The sequence below is a fragment of the Paramisgurnus dabryanus genome, chromosome 2, assembly GCF_030506205.2.
Source record: "Paramisgurnus dabryanus chromosome 2, PD_genome_1.1, whole genome shotgun sequence".
Lineage (NCBI taxonomy): Eukaryota > Metazoa > Chordata > Actinopteri > Cypriniformes > Cobitidae > Paramisgurnus > Paramisgurnus dabryanus.
In genome coordinates this window covers 3,883,016-3,901,104 of record NC_133338.1, presented here as the reverse complement: position 1 = coordinate 3,901,104, position 18,089 = coordinate 3,883,016, and the positions used below count along the sequence as shown (strand labels likewise).

The window sequence follows — 18,089 nt, the reverse complement described above, 5'->3', positions numbered from 1 at the left end:
GAAGATAGGATAGGGGAGGAGAGAATAGGACAATACAGAATAGGACCAGAGAACGTAGAATATGATAGGAGAGAATAGGACAGGATTGGCCAGGAAATGATCATATAGAATTGGACAGGAGAAGATAAGATAGAATAGGAGAGAATAGGACAGGAGAAGGTGGAATAAGATAGGATTGGACAATAGAGTAGAGAATATGACAGGATCGTATAGGAGAGGACAGGATAGGACAGGAGAAGATAGGATAGGGGAGGACAGGAAAGAATAGGACAGGATCAGATAGGAGAGGACTGGACAGGAGAAGATAAGATAGCATAGGACAGAATAGGACAGGATTGAATAGGTGAGGACAGGATTTGACAGGAAAGATAGAAAGGTGGGATAGGATATGATGGGATGGGATAGGAGAGAATAGGACAGGATCGGATAGGAGAGGACAGGATTAGACAGGAGAAGATAGAATAGGATAGGTTAGGAAAGGATAGGATAGGACAGAAGAGAATAGGACAGGATCGGAGAGGACTGGATTGGACAGGAGAAGATAGAATAGGAGAGAAACGAAGAGGATAGGATTGGACAGGAGAAGATAGAAAAGGAGAGGACAGGAGAAGGTAGAATAGGAGAGGAGAGAATAGGATAGTATCGGATAGGAGAGGACAGGACAGAAGAAGAAAAGATAGGATGGGATAGGAGAGAATAGGACAGGAGAGGAGAAGATAGGATAGGATCGGACTGTAGAGGAAAGAATATGACAGGATCGGATAGGAGAGGACAGGATTTGACAGGAAAGATAGAAAGGGTGGGATAGGATAAGATATGATGGGATAGGAGAGAATAGGACAGGATCGGATAGGAGAGGACAGGATTGGACAGGAGAAGATAGAATAGGATATATTAGGAAAGTATTGGAGAGAATTAGGGGTGCAACGGGTCACAAAACTCACGGTTCGGATCATATTACGGATTTTGAGGCACGGATCGGATCATTTTTCGGATCAGCAAAAAAAAAGTATGGGAAAATTCTAATAACAAATCAAGAAATTACAAACATTTATAAAAAGAACAAGGTTGCACATTAAGTAAGGTCTAAAATCATTAGTTACAGAAATCAAATGAATAATAACACTGCATTTATTGTATTAATTAAATGTAATTATTATTTTTTTAAAGCTTCAGAAGTGATTTTCTCTTTGTCTTGGGTTGTTTGATTAACATTAATGACACAGACTTAAGTAGGTCAATTGAGCTTACTGTCTCTTTAAGACCAAATGTGCACAGACTGCATCTCTCTGTTTGTGCACTACCGAGTCCCCTTAAACGAGCGCACAGACACAGACAAAGGGTGAATTACAGACGGCGCAGCATTACAGTCGTCCCACATAAAAACGTTACGTTGTTTTTCATTGCTCTATTAGCCAAATGTATTTTAATACACTACAGTATGAGAGAGAGTAGCGCAACTCTCTGAAATTTAAACATCAAGAGTTCTGATCTTTGAAGGATGATTACGTCTTACTGTGCATTCAGACCGCCACCGGCGAGAGCGTCAAAGTGTCCGGAAGTGATTCATTTTCAATGAGAGCCGGCAGCGAGCTCCGGCGAGCAGCGGCGCGGCGCGTCATGTACAGCGTGAGCGTCGAGGAGAGTTGAAATCAGATCAACTTTATGGTAATGAGATATGACGCGGTTCGGCGGCGAACCAATCGGAAGGCGGAAATGTTCACCGGCAACCAATCGGAAGGCGGAAACCTCCGCCTGAGAGGAGTTCAGAGAATGCATTCGAGCGTCAGAGCGTCCACTACAACTTTTCTAAGCGTCGTTGTATGGGCAGCCAGAGCTTTTACTCGAGCTGGACCGGACGCATTCAACCGCACGCGTGCGTTTGTGCGCAAAGTAAACTGATCACTTTAGCGCCGTTTTGCAGTTAAACTGTTTAAAATCACTTGAATGTTAACATTTGCAAACCTTTATAACACTTACAAATTATAAACTTTCCCTATTTAAATTTGCGTATTAATCCGCGAATCACATGCGAGCCGAACCGTGGGTCGTGATCCGTACGGATCACGGATCAACTGCGATCCGTTGCACCACTAGAGAGAATAGGAAATGATTAGAGAGGAGAAGATTGAAAAGGATAGGTTAGGATAGGATAGAAGAGAATAGAACAGGATCGGATAGGAGAGGACAGGATTGGACAGGAGAAGATAGAATAGGAGACGACAGGAGAAGGTAGAACAGGAGAGGACAGGACAGGAGAAGATAAAATAGGATGGGATAGGAGAGAATAGGACAGTATTGGATAGGAGATGACAGAATAGGACAGGAGAAGGTAGGATATGACGTAGGATAGGACAGGAGAGAATAGGACAGGACAGGGTGGGAGAGGACAGGAGAAGATAGGATAGGATGGGATGGGATGGTATAGGATAGGACAGAATCGGACAGTAGAGATAAGGACAGGACATAACATAGGATAGGATAGGAGACAGCACAGGGCAGGATAGAATAGAATAGGATAGGATTAGACAGGACAGGATAGAAGATGAGAGGACAGGATTATATAGGGCAATATAGGATTGTATAAAAAAGATGGTATTTAAATAATCTCTGGGAGGATAAATCACAAAAAACTAGGGCTGTCAAAATTAACCTTTAATTACGCGTTAACGCAAATTCCTTTTAATGGCACTAATTTTATTAACATGATTAACGCAACACTCTTGGTCCAGCCTATAGTTGTATTAGGACGCAGCCTTACTGTGACCCGTTCTGTCTAAATGAGTAAGAGGTTTTCATAAAAATAAGAACATTAAGCTCTTGTCTAGCAAATCCAATGCTCTAAATAGTCATTAAACATCTAAAATGATTTATTTGTATGTTTTCTGAGAGGTGAACCATAAAAGATCTAATGCAAATATGGGTCTCCATCCACATATTTTGGTTTCGCTTTTAAAGCATGCAGAAATGTAAAAATAAATTGCAGGACTTGCTTGATGTTAAAAGGGTTATTAAGAGAGATAAAGTTCGGAACCTGATTAATGTTTAAAGAGTTATTAAAAGCGACAAGACTCAAAAACAATCTTCCTCGCATGCACACAGAGGCACGAGTGTCATGATTCTGTCCTCTTGTCCCTAATTTTATTATTAGTCTTGAGGCAGGATCATGACAGGACCATGTTTTTTGTGAAAGAACTGGCTTCGTTTATTCAAGCCATGTGCTTTCTGACTCGTCTCCTGACCCCGCCCTCATTTCCTCGTTAATCATTCCATTATTGTTTGAGTCATGACACCTGTTCCCCTCTTGATTTGCTTCTTTATTTAATGCCCTTGTGTTTGCTGTCCTGTGCTTGTTGGTTTTGTATCTTTAATGCAGACCTGCCAACCTGTACGCATTTTGCGTAGCAGCCGGTACTCATTTTAACCTCAAAGTACGGTGGTATGATTTGTCACTCTAAACTACGCAAAAACTTATAGATTTAACTTAATCCTATGAAGTAGGCGGTCTCGCGGGCTCCGTTTCATAACGTGCACGTGACCGCAAGATGCGCTAACATTACTTCTGATTTGTAAATTAGCATATTTTATAATTGAGCGCTTACGAAAAAGGACCATGATTTTACCATAGGGCAGAGCATCCAGTTTGAGTCAAATAAAAACAGAAAGTTCATTCTCAGTGAAGGGAATCCACCTGACATCCGAGTGAAGCAGAGGATTGTTGATTGAAAAGTTGATTTGCTTATTGAAAGTCGAGACTTCCATTTCCATTCAGCAGCATTCAGACTTATTGTGGTATTATTAATTTCAAAGCTTAAAAAAACAAAACACCTATGATTGCTTACTATACAGTACATTTCAATTAGAAGATAAGTGGGCATTAGTGGATGTTAGTGGACTTTTCTTGACTAGAATAAGTTAAAATGGTTATTAATAAAATTCTTATCATTAGTCTTGGTCTATTAGTGTCACTTGTCTTATACGTTTATTCCAAAATATTCTAAATTCCCCACAGCAGTCACACATCAGTGGAATTCAGTCAGACAGATTTTCCCCATTAGACACACTTGCAGCAAATATTTGTGTGCAAACAATAATGTGTGCGTGAGAATGTATATGTGTACAAATGTGTTTTTGTCATTGTGAACAATCTTTTCTATTTACTGTCAAAGCTAAACATCAAAATGTACATTCAAGAAAATCTCAATCCTTTACTGTTTGCAATACTTGCTACGCATTACTGTAATATGTGCTGTGAAATGTCATTTTTATTTTGCATTTGATTTATTTCTGCAGAGGAGAAATGACATTAAACCTAAATTTGACTTTAATATGAGCTGCAGTGAAATGTCATTTTTAATCAAAATCCCATGGCCCAACTACCTACTGCAGGAATAGACTTTCACTGGAGTCGTAACCCCATCAGTACTTGTTAGAATTTAAAAATGTGTTTATTATCGGTTTACTGTATGAGCTGACATACAGCTGTCTGATGGTCAAATATTGCTTTAACCATTAGCATTCATTCCTTGTAATGCTAACCACTTGCAACATGCAAGATAGCAACAGTCAAATCCAAAAGGCCAGGGGTTCAATCCTAGGGAACGCACTGATAAAAAAAAAAGTAAAAATTAAATGCATTGTATGTTACTTTGGATAAAAGCATTTGCAAAAATGAATAAAATACATTTTAATCCTTAATGACCAATGGAATTCCCATTATTTAAATGTATGCATTTGGCAGATGCGTTTATCCAGTGCATCTTTCAGTGCATTTAAGGTATGAAATGTTTATCAGTATTTGAAGAGTTTGGTTCCAAAACGCAATAAATCCATTTTGACAAATTTCGGTAAAAACGTGTTTTCTATACCAAGAAAGTGACAAGATGAAAACCACTATTTTCTGTTACAAACTTTCACATAGCATCTTTATGTTATATAAATATAAAAAAATCAAATCCATAACTTGATTGTCAAAGATTTATTATAAAAAGTAATTATTTTTTCAACAAAATGCAATAAATCCATGGCAAGTTTTTTTTCCAAAATTCTATGAATCTATTCAATCAATGTATAAATGTGCATTTATTTTTGCCATGTTATATTCATTTAGTTAAACAGTTGTATACACTGATTTAAAAAAATAAACATTAATGGCATTAATCAAAACACTTACTTTGTCATATTAGGAACACTGTCATTGCTGCGCGGTTATACTTGACGTCGTGGCTTAACATTTTTCACAGCAATCAGCTGTGATTCTCGTTGACTTAAAAATTATGGAAAGTTTTTCATAAGATCCCCTGGGGTCAATGTGTTAGCACATGAGAAGCTTGATGCTGTCAGGAGAACAAGCGATCGTCTCCCGAGTGCCTCTCACGTAAATTATTAGATGTTGATGGCTTACATTTCTTTCCTGTCACAGAAAACCATCACAGGTTTATCAATGCTGTTAAAGTATTATTTTGTTTTTGTTTGTTTGTTGATCACGAAGTACAAAGTAGATGAGGAATACCAGGACTCCGTGTACTCAGCGCGCCGCCATTGTTTGTTTACATTGCGTGGAATGGTGCGCTGTAATTTGTGGAGCGGATTTATTGCATTCTGTAGAAAAAGAGGAGTGGCGTTTATTGCGTTTTGGGAAAAAAGGGAGAAAAGATGACAGAATAACACGGTGGATATTGGATTTTGCGTAAAATTAAGAATTTACCTTTAAAAATTTACCTGATATAATACTGATTTTGGCAGTAACTCATTTTTTTCAAAAATGGTGTTTATTGCGTTTTGGAACCAAACTCTTCATTTGTTCCCAGGTAATCAAACCCACAACGTTCATCAAACTTACATCAACCATATATGATAGGGTATAACATTGTACAACATTTCAATATGTTTATACCCAAAAAGGTACAAAAATTAATATTTGAGGATATCACCCAAAAGGTACAGTTTAGTACCTTTTTTCTGACAGTGATATAAATGGAAAGGTCCAATCTTTGTGCTATGTCGCCATCTGCTGGACAGATTTGTTTATTTAGCCAATAAAAGAAAGAATTTGCGTGTTATTTAGTGCAAGTATCATATTCAGAATCTTAAATAATAAACATACATTTTAACATGCTTTATGATGGTTTGTGTTTTAGTCTAGTGCGTGGGATGTCTTCGTGGAAGTATTATGAATAATATGCTGCAACGAGGAAATTGCATTATATGTTTGTTACAATGTGTGTGTGTGTGTGTGTGTGTGTGTGTGTGTGTGGTTGTGTGTGTGTGTGTGTGTGTGTGTGTGTGTGTGTGTGTGTGTGTGTGTGTGTGTGTGTGTGTGTGTGTGTGTGTGTGTGTGTGTGTGTGTGTGTGTGTGTGTGTGTGTGTGTGTGTGTGCGTGTGTGTGTGTGTGTGTGTGCGTGCGCTTGTGCATATGTGTGTGTGTACATATGTGCCATATATTGTTCATCTAACCAAACCTGATAGGAGAGATTGAGGCTTGTTGTCATAGGGAAGCTTACATTTTTAAAAGAAAGTGTACAAAATGTCAAACCACTGTTTTGCTATTTAAATCACTTTTTGAAAAAAAAAATGACAACTTGTCCAACCTGACATTATGGGAAATACCCTTGTTCAACAATAATACAAATGTACTTTCATTATTCTTGATACTAACTGTATCTGAAATTCCAGTGTGTTTACTGTAAACTGTCAGACAAAATGTTTTCAAAAGGTTTTAATATATAGGGGAGCGGGGCACAAAGTCTCTACCATTCAAAAAATATTTAAGTTAGATTAATAATTTTTTACACAATCATCACACACATCTCTGCTACAAGTGAACACTTAAAGTTTGTTTGTGTGACCTACCGTTATCATACAATTACAGTGAATGTGACAGGAGTGCAAACTTTACAACTTACCCCATAGGTGGGGTTTTATTGTAACAAACAGAGAGTTTGTTATAACACCTGCTAGAAAATTGAGTTTAAACACAAATAATTCAATCAAATTCTGTCTATATACTAAAGGTGGATATTGTTTAAATTTCTGCCTATAATAGATACCCACACGTTTATCCATTCATGATCCTTCATCTAACCATCAATGCATATAAATAGATTTTTTGAAAGGGCTGCACATTTAAGACAAAAAAATCATAATTGTGAGTTATTTCCCCTGATATTGTATTAACAGTTATCATTTTGATGAATAGTATTTACATTGTTTTCATTTCATTATCATTATATACCTGAGGCTTCATTGTAACACTGTGTGACAACTAACCCTTCTGTGTAAAATGTTTTCAATCCTAGTTATCAGTTACTAGTTGCTGACATGTTTCAAAATGCTGTTATGTTTTCGGTAACAAGACAGTGATTAAAATAATTTAAGGTTGGATTTGGTAACTTACACACCCAACTCAGAAATCGAAAAAATGTTACTTCCATGCCTCCGAAACACTCTTTGTTCAATATCTTAAACAAAACACATCAAAACTTTTCACAAATTCACAGGAAATCATCTTCTGACAGTAAGAAAAAGGCCAAAAGCACAGATTGCTCAGCCTTGTATAAATATGTGAAGTAGCTGTGTTACAATTAACCCTGCGTTAGTTTGTGCCCCCCCTCACCCCGTATAAATTTGGTACCAATATGTAACTTTGACGATCTAATAAACTCTTGAGGTGCGAAAGGGTATCATTTCATCTCATGTAAGATGGTTTTGAACAAGATGTTTGTAACCAACATACAAATGCTAGAGAAAACACAATTGGGTACACTTTTAAAATGTCTGTAGAAATTACATTATTACTGGCAGCTTTATATTTATGCAACAGCTTGTTCAAAATTAAATAATTATTACACATTAACAAGGCTTTATCTTTACACACTGCAAAAAATGACTTTCTTACTTAGTATTTTTGTCTTGTTTTTAGTACAAATATCTAATAATTCTTATATCAAGATTATTTTTCTTGATGAGCAAAATTAAAATAAGAAAATAAGTTTTGTCAATAAAATATTTTGACGAATTTGTGAATAAAACAACAAGCAAAAAATATGCCAATGGGGTAAGTGTTTAAGAAAAATGTTCAAGATTTTTTGCTTACCCCATTGGCAGATCTTCTTGCTTGTTTAATCCACAAATTCACTTACATTTTTTTTTTATATTTTATCGACGTATTTTTTTTAAGTTATTTTGCTCATCAAGAAAATGCATCTTGACTTGAGAATGTTTTGATATTTGTGCTTAAAACAAGACAAAAATACTAATGAAGAAAGTAAATTTTTGCAGTGCAGTATAAAACTAAAATAACAGCCTCATGCAAAGCATTCTGGGAACCAATTTAGTACATTTTGTCTAAAAAAAAAACTAAAAAAAAGATTGATGAGGATTTCTGGTTCCCAGAATGCTTTGCATGAGGCTGTTATTTTAGTTGTATTCTGTAAAGACAAAAAAAACTTGTTCATGTTTAATGTTCACACAGCAAAAAATGATTTTCAATAAAAAGAAAATCTTTGTATTTTTGTCTTGTTTTCAGTAAAAATATCTAAAAATTCTTAAATTAAGATGCTTTTTTTGAAGAGCTAAATGACCCAATAAAATAAGTCTAGTTTTTAGACCAAAAATATCTAAGCAAAAAATCTTGAACATTTTTCACTAAATTGAAAACAAATTCAAGAAAACTTTGCTTTCCCCATGGGAGCAGATTTTTTTGCTTGTTTAATCCACAAATTCATTTTTTGTCTTAAAACTAGTTATTTTGCTTATCAAGAAAATGCATCTTGACTTGAGAATGTTTAGATATTTGTGCTTAAAACAAGACAAAAACACTAAGATTTTTTTTACTTGAAAATCATTTTTTTTGCAGTGCATTTAACTTTGAACAAACTCTTGCCAGTAAATAACATCAATTTAAATCTACAGTAAGTTACTGGCAAACATCTGCATAACTAGAGCAAATTTTTCACAGCTTCATTTTATCTCAAATATTGAATGAGACGGTTTCAACTAGCCTCGGTCTCCCTTACAGTACATGCAACCCACTCTTACTTACTTTTTCAGATTTCAAAACAACTTCTGCAGTAACAAAAATAGCACCATCTCCATGTTTACTCAACACTTAGTCAGTTTGGTATATGCTTCAGCCATAGCAGGCTTGCCTTATTGAAAAACAGGCTGTATCTCAGCCACAATCTCTGTCACGCTTACCACCACCAGCCTGCAGAAGATCAAACAGTTTATTTCCTGGAAAGAAGAAGAAGAAGAAAAAACAGAAATCATATGAAAAAGATTCAAAGTAAGGCATTACATAACATGCTTTTCATGTGGGTCAGCCAATATAACCTTTCTATCCCAAAACAGCTTTGGGTTTTTAAAAAATGACGTATTTTAATTCAGGCATTTTTCTGCCCATCTAATCCCGAATTCCATGGCATCCGAAAAACAAACAGCTATTCATTATCATGTGTGACCTGCCGATGGTAAACACATTTTTTCCACCCGAGTGCAGTGAGAAAATCAACCCAGCAAGAGGCGCTCGAGGTAGGTGGGCCGCGCGCCGTCTTTACGGGGACGGCTTCACAAATCCGAGAGGACAGTCCAAACATTCAGTGGGCGGAAAGGGGTGGGGGAATCGGAAGGGCATGTTGGTACAGTTTGTGCCTGTTGAAGGCTTGACTCATTGCATTTGCAGTCCTGGGTGGTCATAAATGTACGGTCCATTGTTTAATGTCTGTATGTGTGCTCCCTCTTTATAATTGTCCTAACGTGTGTGCCAGAATCGGGTTAACACGGTTCTTTTGTGTCCTCCTCTTTGGGCCAGAAGAGCTCTGTAATTGTGGTAATAATTGAGACTGTCACAGATTATACTTCAGCAAAAAGCCTTTTCTTGTTTCATTAGAGAACCAGACCACCAACATCCAAACAAACCGAGCTTGCTGTCCCGTACATCTCCTGTTTGTTTGAGCCGCAGGATAATAGGAAGATTTGAAGGCTCTATGTTTAAAATGTCCTGCTCAGTATGAATGGGAATTCCCAGCATCAGTTCCTGGAAAGACTTAAAATGCGTACAAAATACCAGTTAAAATTAACTTTAGTGTTTAATGTTGTGGAAAAGTGGATGGATGCAAGACGGTTTAAAAACTGCATCAACAATGAAATAAATTCATGGATTAAAACCTAGACAACAAAACAGAGTCATATGTAATGTAACATTTGTCTGTAGACTCAGTGTCTAGACATGTAGGGAATGGCCTGTTATTTGGACTAACCTATGATGTGTCATTCACTGAGCGGTATTCACACTCTCATGTCTTTCAATGTACCAGTGCACTTCACTCTTTGTGTTTTTTGTTTGATGGAAACATCCCAAAACAGTTACTGAGTGTTTGAATTAGAATTGCTCTGAATAAACCTAAACCCGTCATTTGAGCTATGACTCAAAAGTGTGGGACATCAGAGTAATATCATCTAAACCACAGACAGAAATCCAAACCCGAGATCATTTCAAAGAAATGAATAAAATTAAAGCCACAATATGTAAGATTTTGTAATATCCAAAAACACTTTCACAGTGTAATATATTTACTGCAAGTCATGTACTTACATATCCCAAAAAGTTCTCAAGGATTTGTTACTACAGAGAAATAAAATACTGTTTTAAATAACAGCTCGTCCCTTGTTTCCCTTGTAATTGTCAGCCCTAAAAAATCCTTTCAGAGGCAGCAACCCAAGGCAGGAAGGCATCATAGCACATCCGAACTATCCCCTTAACACATTAAATTAAGTACAATGATGTTACAATGTTGTGACTGCTGAGTTAGCGCTATATGCTAGTTAATGCTATATGCTAGTTAATGCTATTTGCTAGCTAATGATATATGTTAACGTTTAGGCTGAAGGACTTTTGACGTTACAGTTACGTTTTGTAGGTCCATACTGAAAAAACACAAAAGTAACACTCAGAAGGGTCCACTAACAATCGCCAAACAATTGACTGTATCTTCATCTGATACAGACTCAAACATAAGATCTGTTTACACACACACAGAGCTACTGAAATGAACTGCTCTGAGAAACAGCCAATCAGAGCAGAGCTCAACGTTATTCTTCTTCTTCTTCTTCCGTTTTAATGGCGGTTGGCAACTAACTTTAATAGTGCATTACCGCCACCATCTGGACTGGAGTGTGGTACTAGAGTCTAATCTTCCTCAAAAATATGAAACAAACAAATATTCAAAATAAAGAAAATAAATAAATAAATAATAATTAAATAAATATATATATGTGTATATATATTTATAATATATATACACACAACAACCAAACAAAACAAAACCAAATTAAATTCTTTTAATTAGTCCTGTATTCCTCAAAAAGCCAATTACATACTTAAAACAAATTCCACCTGAGCTTCTCAACGTTATTATTTATGACCCTTTCACATAAGGTAATTATATTCTGGGGGCAAATCCTAGGGTTGTAAATGGACATGTAAAACTGACTCTGGATAATTTTTGCACTTAATAAAGCCACATACCTTCTACATTTGAACATTATTTCAATGCATTCTTTGGCACCTTTAATAAAATATGACTGTTGTATATAATTAACAATAAAAACAAAATTTTATTTTAAGCATTGTGTATGATTTACCACAACAATCAATGAAAAGTAATGTACGAGTTCATAGGGCATGTGATATGATGACATCACATTAGTGGTTCTGCAAGCGGTAAACAGACTTTGTGAGACAACAACACTTATTTACTCAGTCATTTTAAGCCATTACACACACCAATTGTTGTTCTTAAGGGCAATTTAACATTTTGAGCAACATAATAGGTAGTCGCATCAGTTATGGGATTGTAAAAGAACATTTATTTTTTGTGGAAAATACAATAGATAGACAGACAGACGTGGGAAACCCACATACAGGCATAAACATACAGTACAACACAAAATAAAACATTAAACAATAAATAAAGTCTGCAAAAAATATACACAGACATATAAAGTTTTATTGGACGCACATGCGTTGTCGCAGTTACGTGTCTGAACTGAACTTAAGTTCCGGTCTTGGTTTGTTTAATGGTGTTCAGTGGTTAAACTGAACTCTTGAACAAATACCTCATCGAAAATAAATGTTTTGGTTTCCTAAAGAGGAAGGAAGATGTCAATCATGGATTACTGCTATTTGAAGGGAGGTTTGTCATCCGATCTGTAGTTAAGATTGCTACATTATAGGTATAGTTCATTTTACACAGTAACGTTAGCTAAGTATAGTATTTGATACGCTTTAGCTATGATTTGAACTAAGGGCAAAAGCGTTCAGGCTTGTCATTTACTTTTAATGTGTGACGTCATGCATTGCTGAACTGAATTGTAGATCTGTCAACGTCACGTCACTGCCTTTGCTCGCGACAGAAGTTGAACATTTCTCAACTTTTCAAGCGTCAACGCGTCAGCCAATCAGATCACCTTATCCTAGTGCGAGCCAACCGATTACATTTATGCAAGACCGGAGCATGTGTTGCGACCACTGTGATTGGCTGTTTGCCACGCTTCAGACAAACCCTTCGTCAAACGTTAACGATTTCGCCCTGAATGTGTGAACGTACCATAATCTACTTGTTGTTTATTTAGCTTGTTATCAGAAATAATTTACTCTAAAAGGACTTTGTTGTTACTGATTCTTTGTTGAGTTTACCGGAAATTACGTTTGTTCCACGAAAGCTGTTTGTTTATGTTGTTACTGCTGAAACCGTCTATACATTATATTAAAATTGTGATTACTTTAGTACAAAGATATAATAATACAAATCTGGTATAATCATAACAGCGTAATCAGTTGAAAAAAAACCCAATACAAATACCATTACAAAACTCATTTATGTGTTGTTGTCTTATTCCCTTAGGATTTAATATTATAACATCAGGTAAACATTCCACCAACAGCACACATTACTAGAAGAGACCCACAGAGACCATTATAGTTTTGATTAAAACCAATACAATTCCCATTATAACCATTAAATCCATTAGAATGTGCTGGTGTCTATTGTGTTTTTCAGCAGGGACACTCAGTCTCTCTTCAGTTGTTTATATCCAATCCTAGCAGCGACTCCCAATCCCGTCCGGTGTCGTGTGTTTGTGTGTGATCCAGTCCGCGTTTCCCAGCACACCTCCGTCCAGCGTAACGTTAACCTACTATGTGTGTGAGTGCACGAGAGAGATCGAGTCTTGTTTACAACGGATTCAGATCGCAGGATTTACTCCACGAGTCCACATCATTCATATCTCCCAAATCAACACAGATCCCGGCCTGCAAACCTCGTGTGATCTCCGTACCGCTGCTTAAGGATATATGAAGCGGTCAAATCTCAGACTGCGTCGGGTGGGAGGCTGAGGAGAGACCATTTTAAATCCTGCTCGGATATTATTTGCCATCTTTCTGAGTTTATCCACCGATTTCAGGCCTTTAGGACGCGCTGGATACGCACTATAATAGATCACACACACACGCGTGCGCGCTGGTTTTAGTCAGCGGTTCTAAACTGGTTTCACTGGACTACAGCTAAAACCAGTCAACAGGGAGATCTGCAACGTGTTATTATTCACTCGAAATGGATTATCGAAATGCGGATTCGGACTCCTTCACGCGTTTTCCCGGGTTATTTGCGCTTATATCGCAGACTAAATAATACGAATTAAATTCCGAGTGCGCAAGAATCAGCGCGGGCGAATCCGCCTCATGGTGAAGCCGGAGCGGTGTGCGTCTGTTGGATCGCTCGTCGTCGTCGGGGCGTCTAGAGGTTCATCAATTCCCTCAAACACGCTGAAGATAAAATAAATTGATGCTATTTCAATATTCCCAGCTCGTATATTATTATTTTTCACCTTGCTAAAGAGGAACCAAGCTGGATAATTCAACCTCGAGTACATCTTTTTGACTTTTTAGATTACTCTTTGGTCTTGTTTTTGTATAGGAATGAGGTGTAGCAGACTGAAGAGACACTGGACCTTGTGTTGTGGTCTGGTGCTGGTCCTGTCTGCTCTGTGCCATGGAGAAAGTAAGTTTAATAAGGATTACATCATCACATTATAACATAAAACATCAAGAGCTTCGCTTTCATTCTGCTTTTTAAAGTCTTTGGCCTTATTTTGCCTTGTTGTAAACTTTCATGCCGCAGGAACACTGGATCAGATTCCCGATCGATTTTAAACCGGTTTATGGTTTGTTTAGTTATTTTCCAGCTTTTTTCCCACCGTAAAGGCAACAAAAGTGAAAGAAAAAGACAAACATTTATATAATACACACAGACACAAGGATACAGATTTTTGTGTATACACACGCACGCACAGATATACAATCCACACAGATAGACACACACACATATTATCTGTCACAGGATTAGCGCTTGAATGTTTTGGCTATGCAAAATCAAAGAACACAAAGTCAGCTGAGGTCATAAAGTCAATCTTAATATCAGATCCTACAATTCAAGAAACATTTTATTGTTTACTATAATAATAACATAATCATATAAAACAGGAAAATATATGTAATAGGGTGTCTTTATTAGTACTACATTCAGCATAAATGCCCTTAAAGCCAAACTTGAATCCCATCATGTTATTATCATATCCCATTTTGGATAATGTCCCAGCGTTTAATAAGCCAGCAGTTTATTCGGAAAGTTAAGCAAGTTGAGACCAGAGTAACTTGTGCTAGTCATCATGAGGTAAGTTGTTTACCTGAATATTCAGTCCCGTATGCAAATCTGCCACCTGTGTGTCTCATACTTACTGTACATCAGACTTTAAACTGTAGGAGGTTATAATGTTCAGGCATGTGTGTTGAGCTTTGCTTTTGTTCGTTGTGAGTCATTTTTTACACATTTTTATTATCTCTGTTCCTGTGTGCATACATATTGGTTGTTTTGGACCTAGTTTTTGTAAAGATGATAATCAAGGAGAGCTGTGAAAGCAGATTAACCACATCAGTTTGACTAACTTTAATGTGGAGGATTGTTGACATATCTCCTATCATCATGTAGTGTAGATAAGAGCGAAACAGTTATTGAAATAGCTGGGCAGGGCTGTAAGGTTTGTAAAACATGTTTGCGTTACCAGTAGAGGAAAGTGATTTTTATAAGTCATGATAGTACAGGAGGAGGCGCGCTTGTTATTCCGTAAAAGTGTCTTGTGTTTTTGCTATGTTGAGGAAATTGTTAATCATTTTGCTTAGTATATTATTTACTGTTGAATATTAACTTTTACACACAAACCATTGGGAAGTAAACTTTTACATTTGTGCATTTATGTAAAGAAAACTACATTGCATTTAAGGTGTAATTTCAGCCTGATCTCATCGGAATTCATACGTATTTTACGAATTGGCTAATTCGTACGAATTCAAAGTGAATCGAACAAAAACGTACGATTATTAGAAACGCAATCACAAAACCCCGCCCCTAACCCCAACATATCGGGGATGAAAGCAAATCGTACAAAAATTAACGAATGTGGTCGTACAAATTAATATGAATTAACCACCTCGAAAAAAAATGCAGGAATTCCGTAGGAAAGTGATTTTTATAAGTCTTGATATTACAGGAGGGGTGTTTGCTTGTTATAGATGGATTTCAGTCACGTGACCTTTTACATCATGCCGCCATCTTTAGGACCTACCGAGTACCAGTAGGCTATTGACAAGCATTGGCTACCTTGCTACGATTTACGGATTTCTTATCTTTTACTGTCTATGATTCTTACGGATACAGTAAAGGGCTACGAAAGACAACATGTCGCATCTCGACTGTCATGAAAATAAACGCTACTTTAAAAAAATATATCCTGGTTAGGGTGTGATGCCTTCTCGATCCCTGATGCGTTCTTCCAGCCGCTGTCCGCTGCTACCGAACTACCACTATTTTACAACATAAGAAGGCGCGACACAACATGAAACTTTGCTCGAAGTATCACCTGGATCTCTACACATGAACGCGAGCATTGAGAACATTGTTTGTGTACACAGAGTTTACTAAAAATAAAGGTTTTGTACAACTGACTTTGGCTGTTATGGTGTCCGCTTGTCATCTCTGCCAGACGTAAATAATCGATTTCCGAAGGGGAATGAATGAATATCATATGAGGCTCCTTTTTCAACCTGAAGGTCAATATTGTTTTTCACTTGCGACAAAACAACGACTTATCCGTGCATTTTTATGGAACTATGCTTTAGGAGATATCAATCTTTACAATCTTCCCTCCTTACGTCGCAATTGGAGATCGATACATCTTGACTGGGAAGAAGGCGGCGAGCGGACGCCAAATCAGTCAGTTGTTCAAAACCTTCTTTTTAGTTAACTCTGTGTTCACAAACAATGTTCTCAATGCTCGAGTTCACGTGTAGAGACATAGGCAATACTTCGAGCAAAATATCATGTTGTGTTGAGCCTTCTTAGTGTTGTTAAAATAGCGATTTTGATGCTCACAGCATATTGAAGGCATAGCTTCTAGTTCTTTTGCGACCACATCAAGTCCTTAAAATGGCGGAAGACAAGTGAGTGACGTCAGCTGATATCCATGTATTGTGTAAAAGTGTCCTGTGTTTTTGCTATGTTGAGGAAATTGTTAATTTTTTTGCTTGGTATACTATTTACTGTTAAATATTAACTTTTACACACAAACCATTGCGAAGCAAACTTTGACATTTGTGCATTTATGTAAAGAAAACTACAGTGTATTTAAGGTGTACTTTCCGCCTGATCTCATTGGAAATTGTACGTATTTTACGAGTTGGCTAATTTGTACGAATTCAAAGTAAATTGTACAAAAACATACGATTATTAGAAAAAACAATCATGAAACCCGTCCCTAACCCCAACATATTAGGGATGAAAGCAAATTGTACAAAAACAAACAAATGTGGTCGTACAAATTATTATGAATTAACCACCTAAAAAAAAAACGCAGGAATTGTGGAGAAACGGAATTTTATAAGTTGTGATAGTATAGGAGGAGGCATGCTTGTTATTCAGTAAAAGTGTCTTTGTGTTTTTGCTATGTTAAGGAAATTGTTACTATTTTTGCTTAGTATATTATTTACTGTTGAATATTACCTTGAATATTAACAAACCATTGGGAAGTAAACTTTGACATTTGTGCATTTATGTTAAGAAAACTACAATGCATTTAAGGTGTACTTTCAGCCTGATCTCATCGGAATTTGTACGTATTTTACAAATTGGCTAATTCGTACGAATTCAAAGTGTAACATACAAAAGTGTACGGTTATTAGAAAAACAATCATGAACCCCGCCCCTAACCCCAACATCTCAGGAATGAAAGCAAATCGTACCAAAACAAACAAATGTGGTTGTACAAATGATTACCAGTTAACCACTTAAAAATAAAAAAAGCAAATATTGCGTAGGAAAGTGTTTTATAAGTCATGATATTACAAGAGGAGGCGCGCTTGTTATGCAGTAAAAGTGTCTTGTGTTTTTGCAATGTTAAGGAAATTGTAAATCTTTTTGCTTTAAATTCGTACGTACTTTACGAGTTGGCTAATTCGTACAAATTCAGAGTGAATGGTCTCAGGGATGAAAGCAAATCGTACAAAAACAAACAAATGTGATCAGACAAATTAATACGGCTGTGTTGCTGCTTTTTCAATATTTGTGTTGGGTTTGAACCCATAGGTGGTGCGCTGTTAATTCAATGCTCACTCATTGGAGCTACATGGCATGCAAAATTAGTTTATTTACGAAATATTTAACAGACATATACCCAGTGTTTGTTATTCTGTCTCTTTAAAATCAATACTTTGGTAAATTTGTATAAAAGGAAAAATGCCTGCCTTCATGTTTAACCGCCACAAAATTTCCATGTTTCCAAGTAAACTGCAAATAAGACCCACTGATTCATCCATTTCATCGAAAAAAAATCCATGTTTTTAAAATAGCACATGTAAAAACAGCCGACGGTGCGACACAGAGCCGGTTCTGTTGATCGCGAGAGTAAGGAGTTTGTGTGTTTGGGTTTTACTGTTAACCCAGTGGTTTCGGTAGAGGTGCTCAGTGGAAATCCTAAGT

At 36.7% G+C, this 18,089-nt stretch overlaps 1 protein-coding gene across 2 annotated transcripts in view; it reads left to right on the top strand.

Moving 5' to 3' along the window:
- Nucleotides 1–12,939: 12,939 nt before the first annotated feature.
- igf1rb (insulin-like growth factor 1b receptor) overlaps nt 12,940–18,089 on the top strand; it is a 113,424-nt gene continuing 108,274 nt past the window's right edge. The window contains exon 1 of one of the 2 annotated variants that reach the window (XM_065294207.2): nt 12,940–14,060. In XM_065294207.2, the coding sequence (XP_065150279.1) occupies nt 13,979–14,060 (82 nt within the window). In that variant the 5' untranslated portion in view covers nt 12,940–13,978. The remainder of the gene's footprint in view (nt 14,061–18,089) is intronic. The other variant, XM_065294205.2, reaches the window with a different exon arrangement.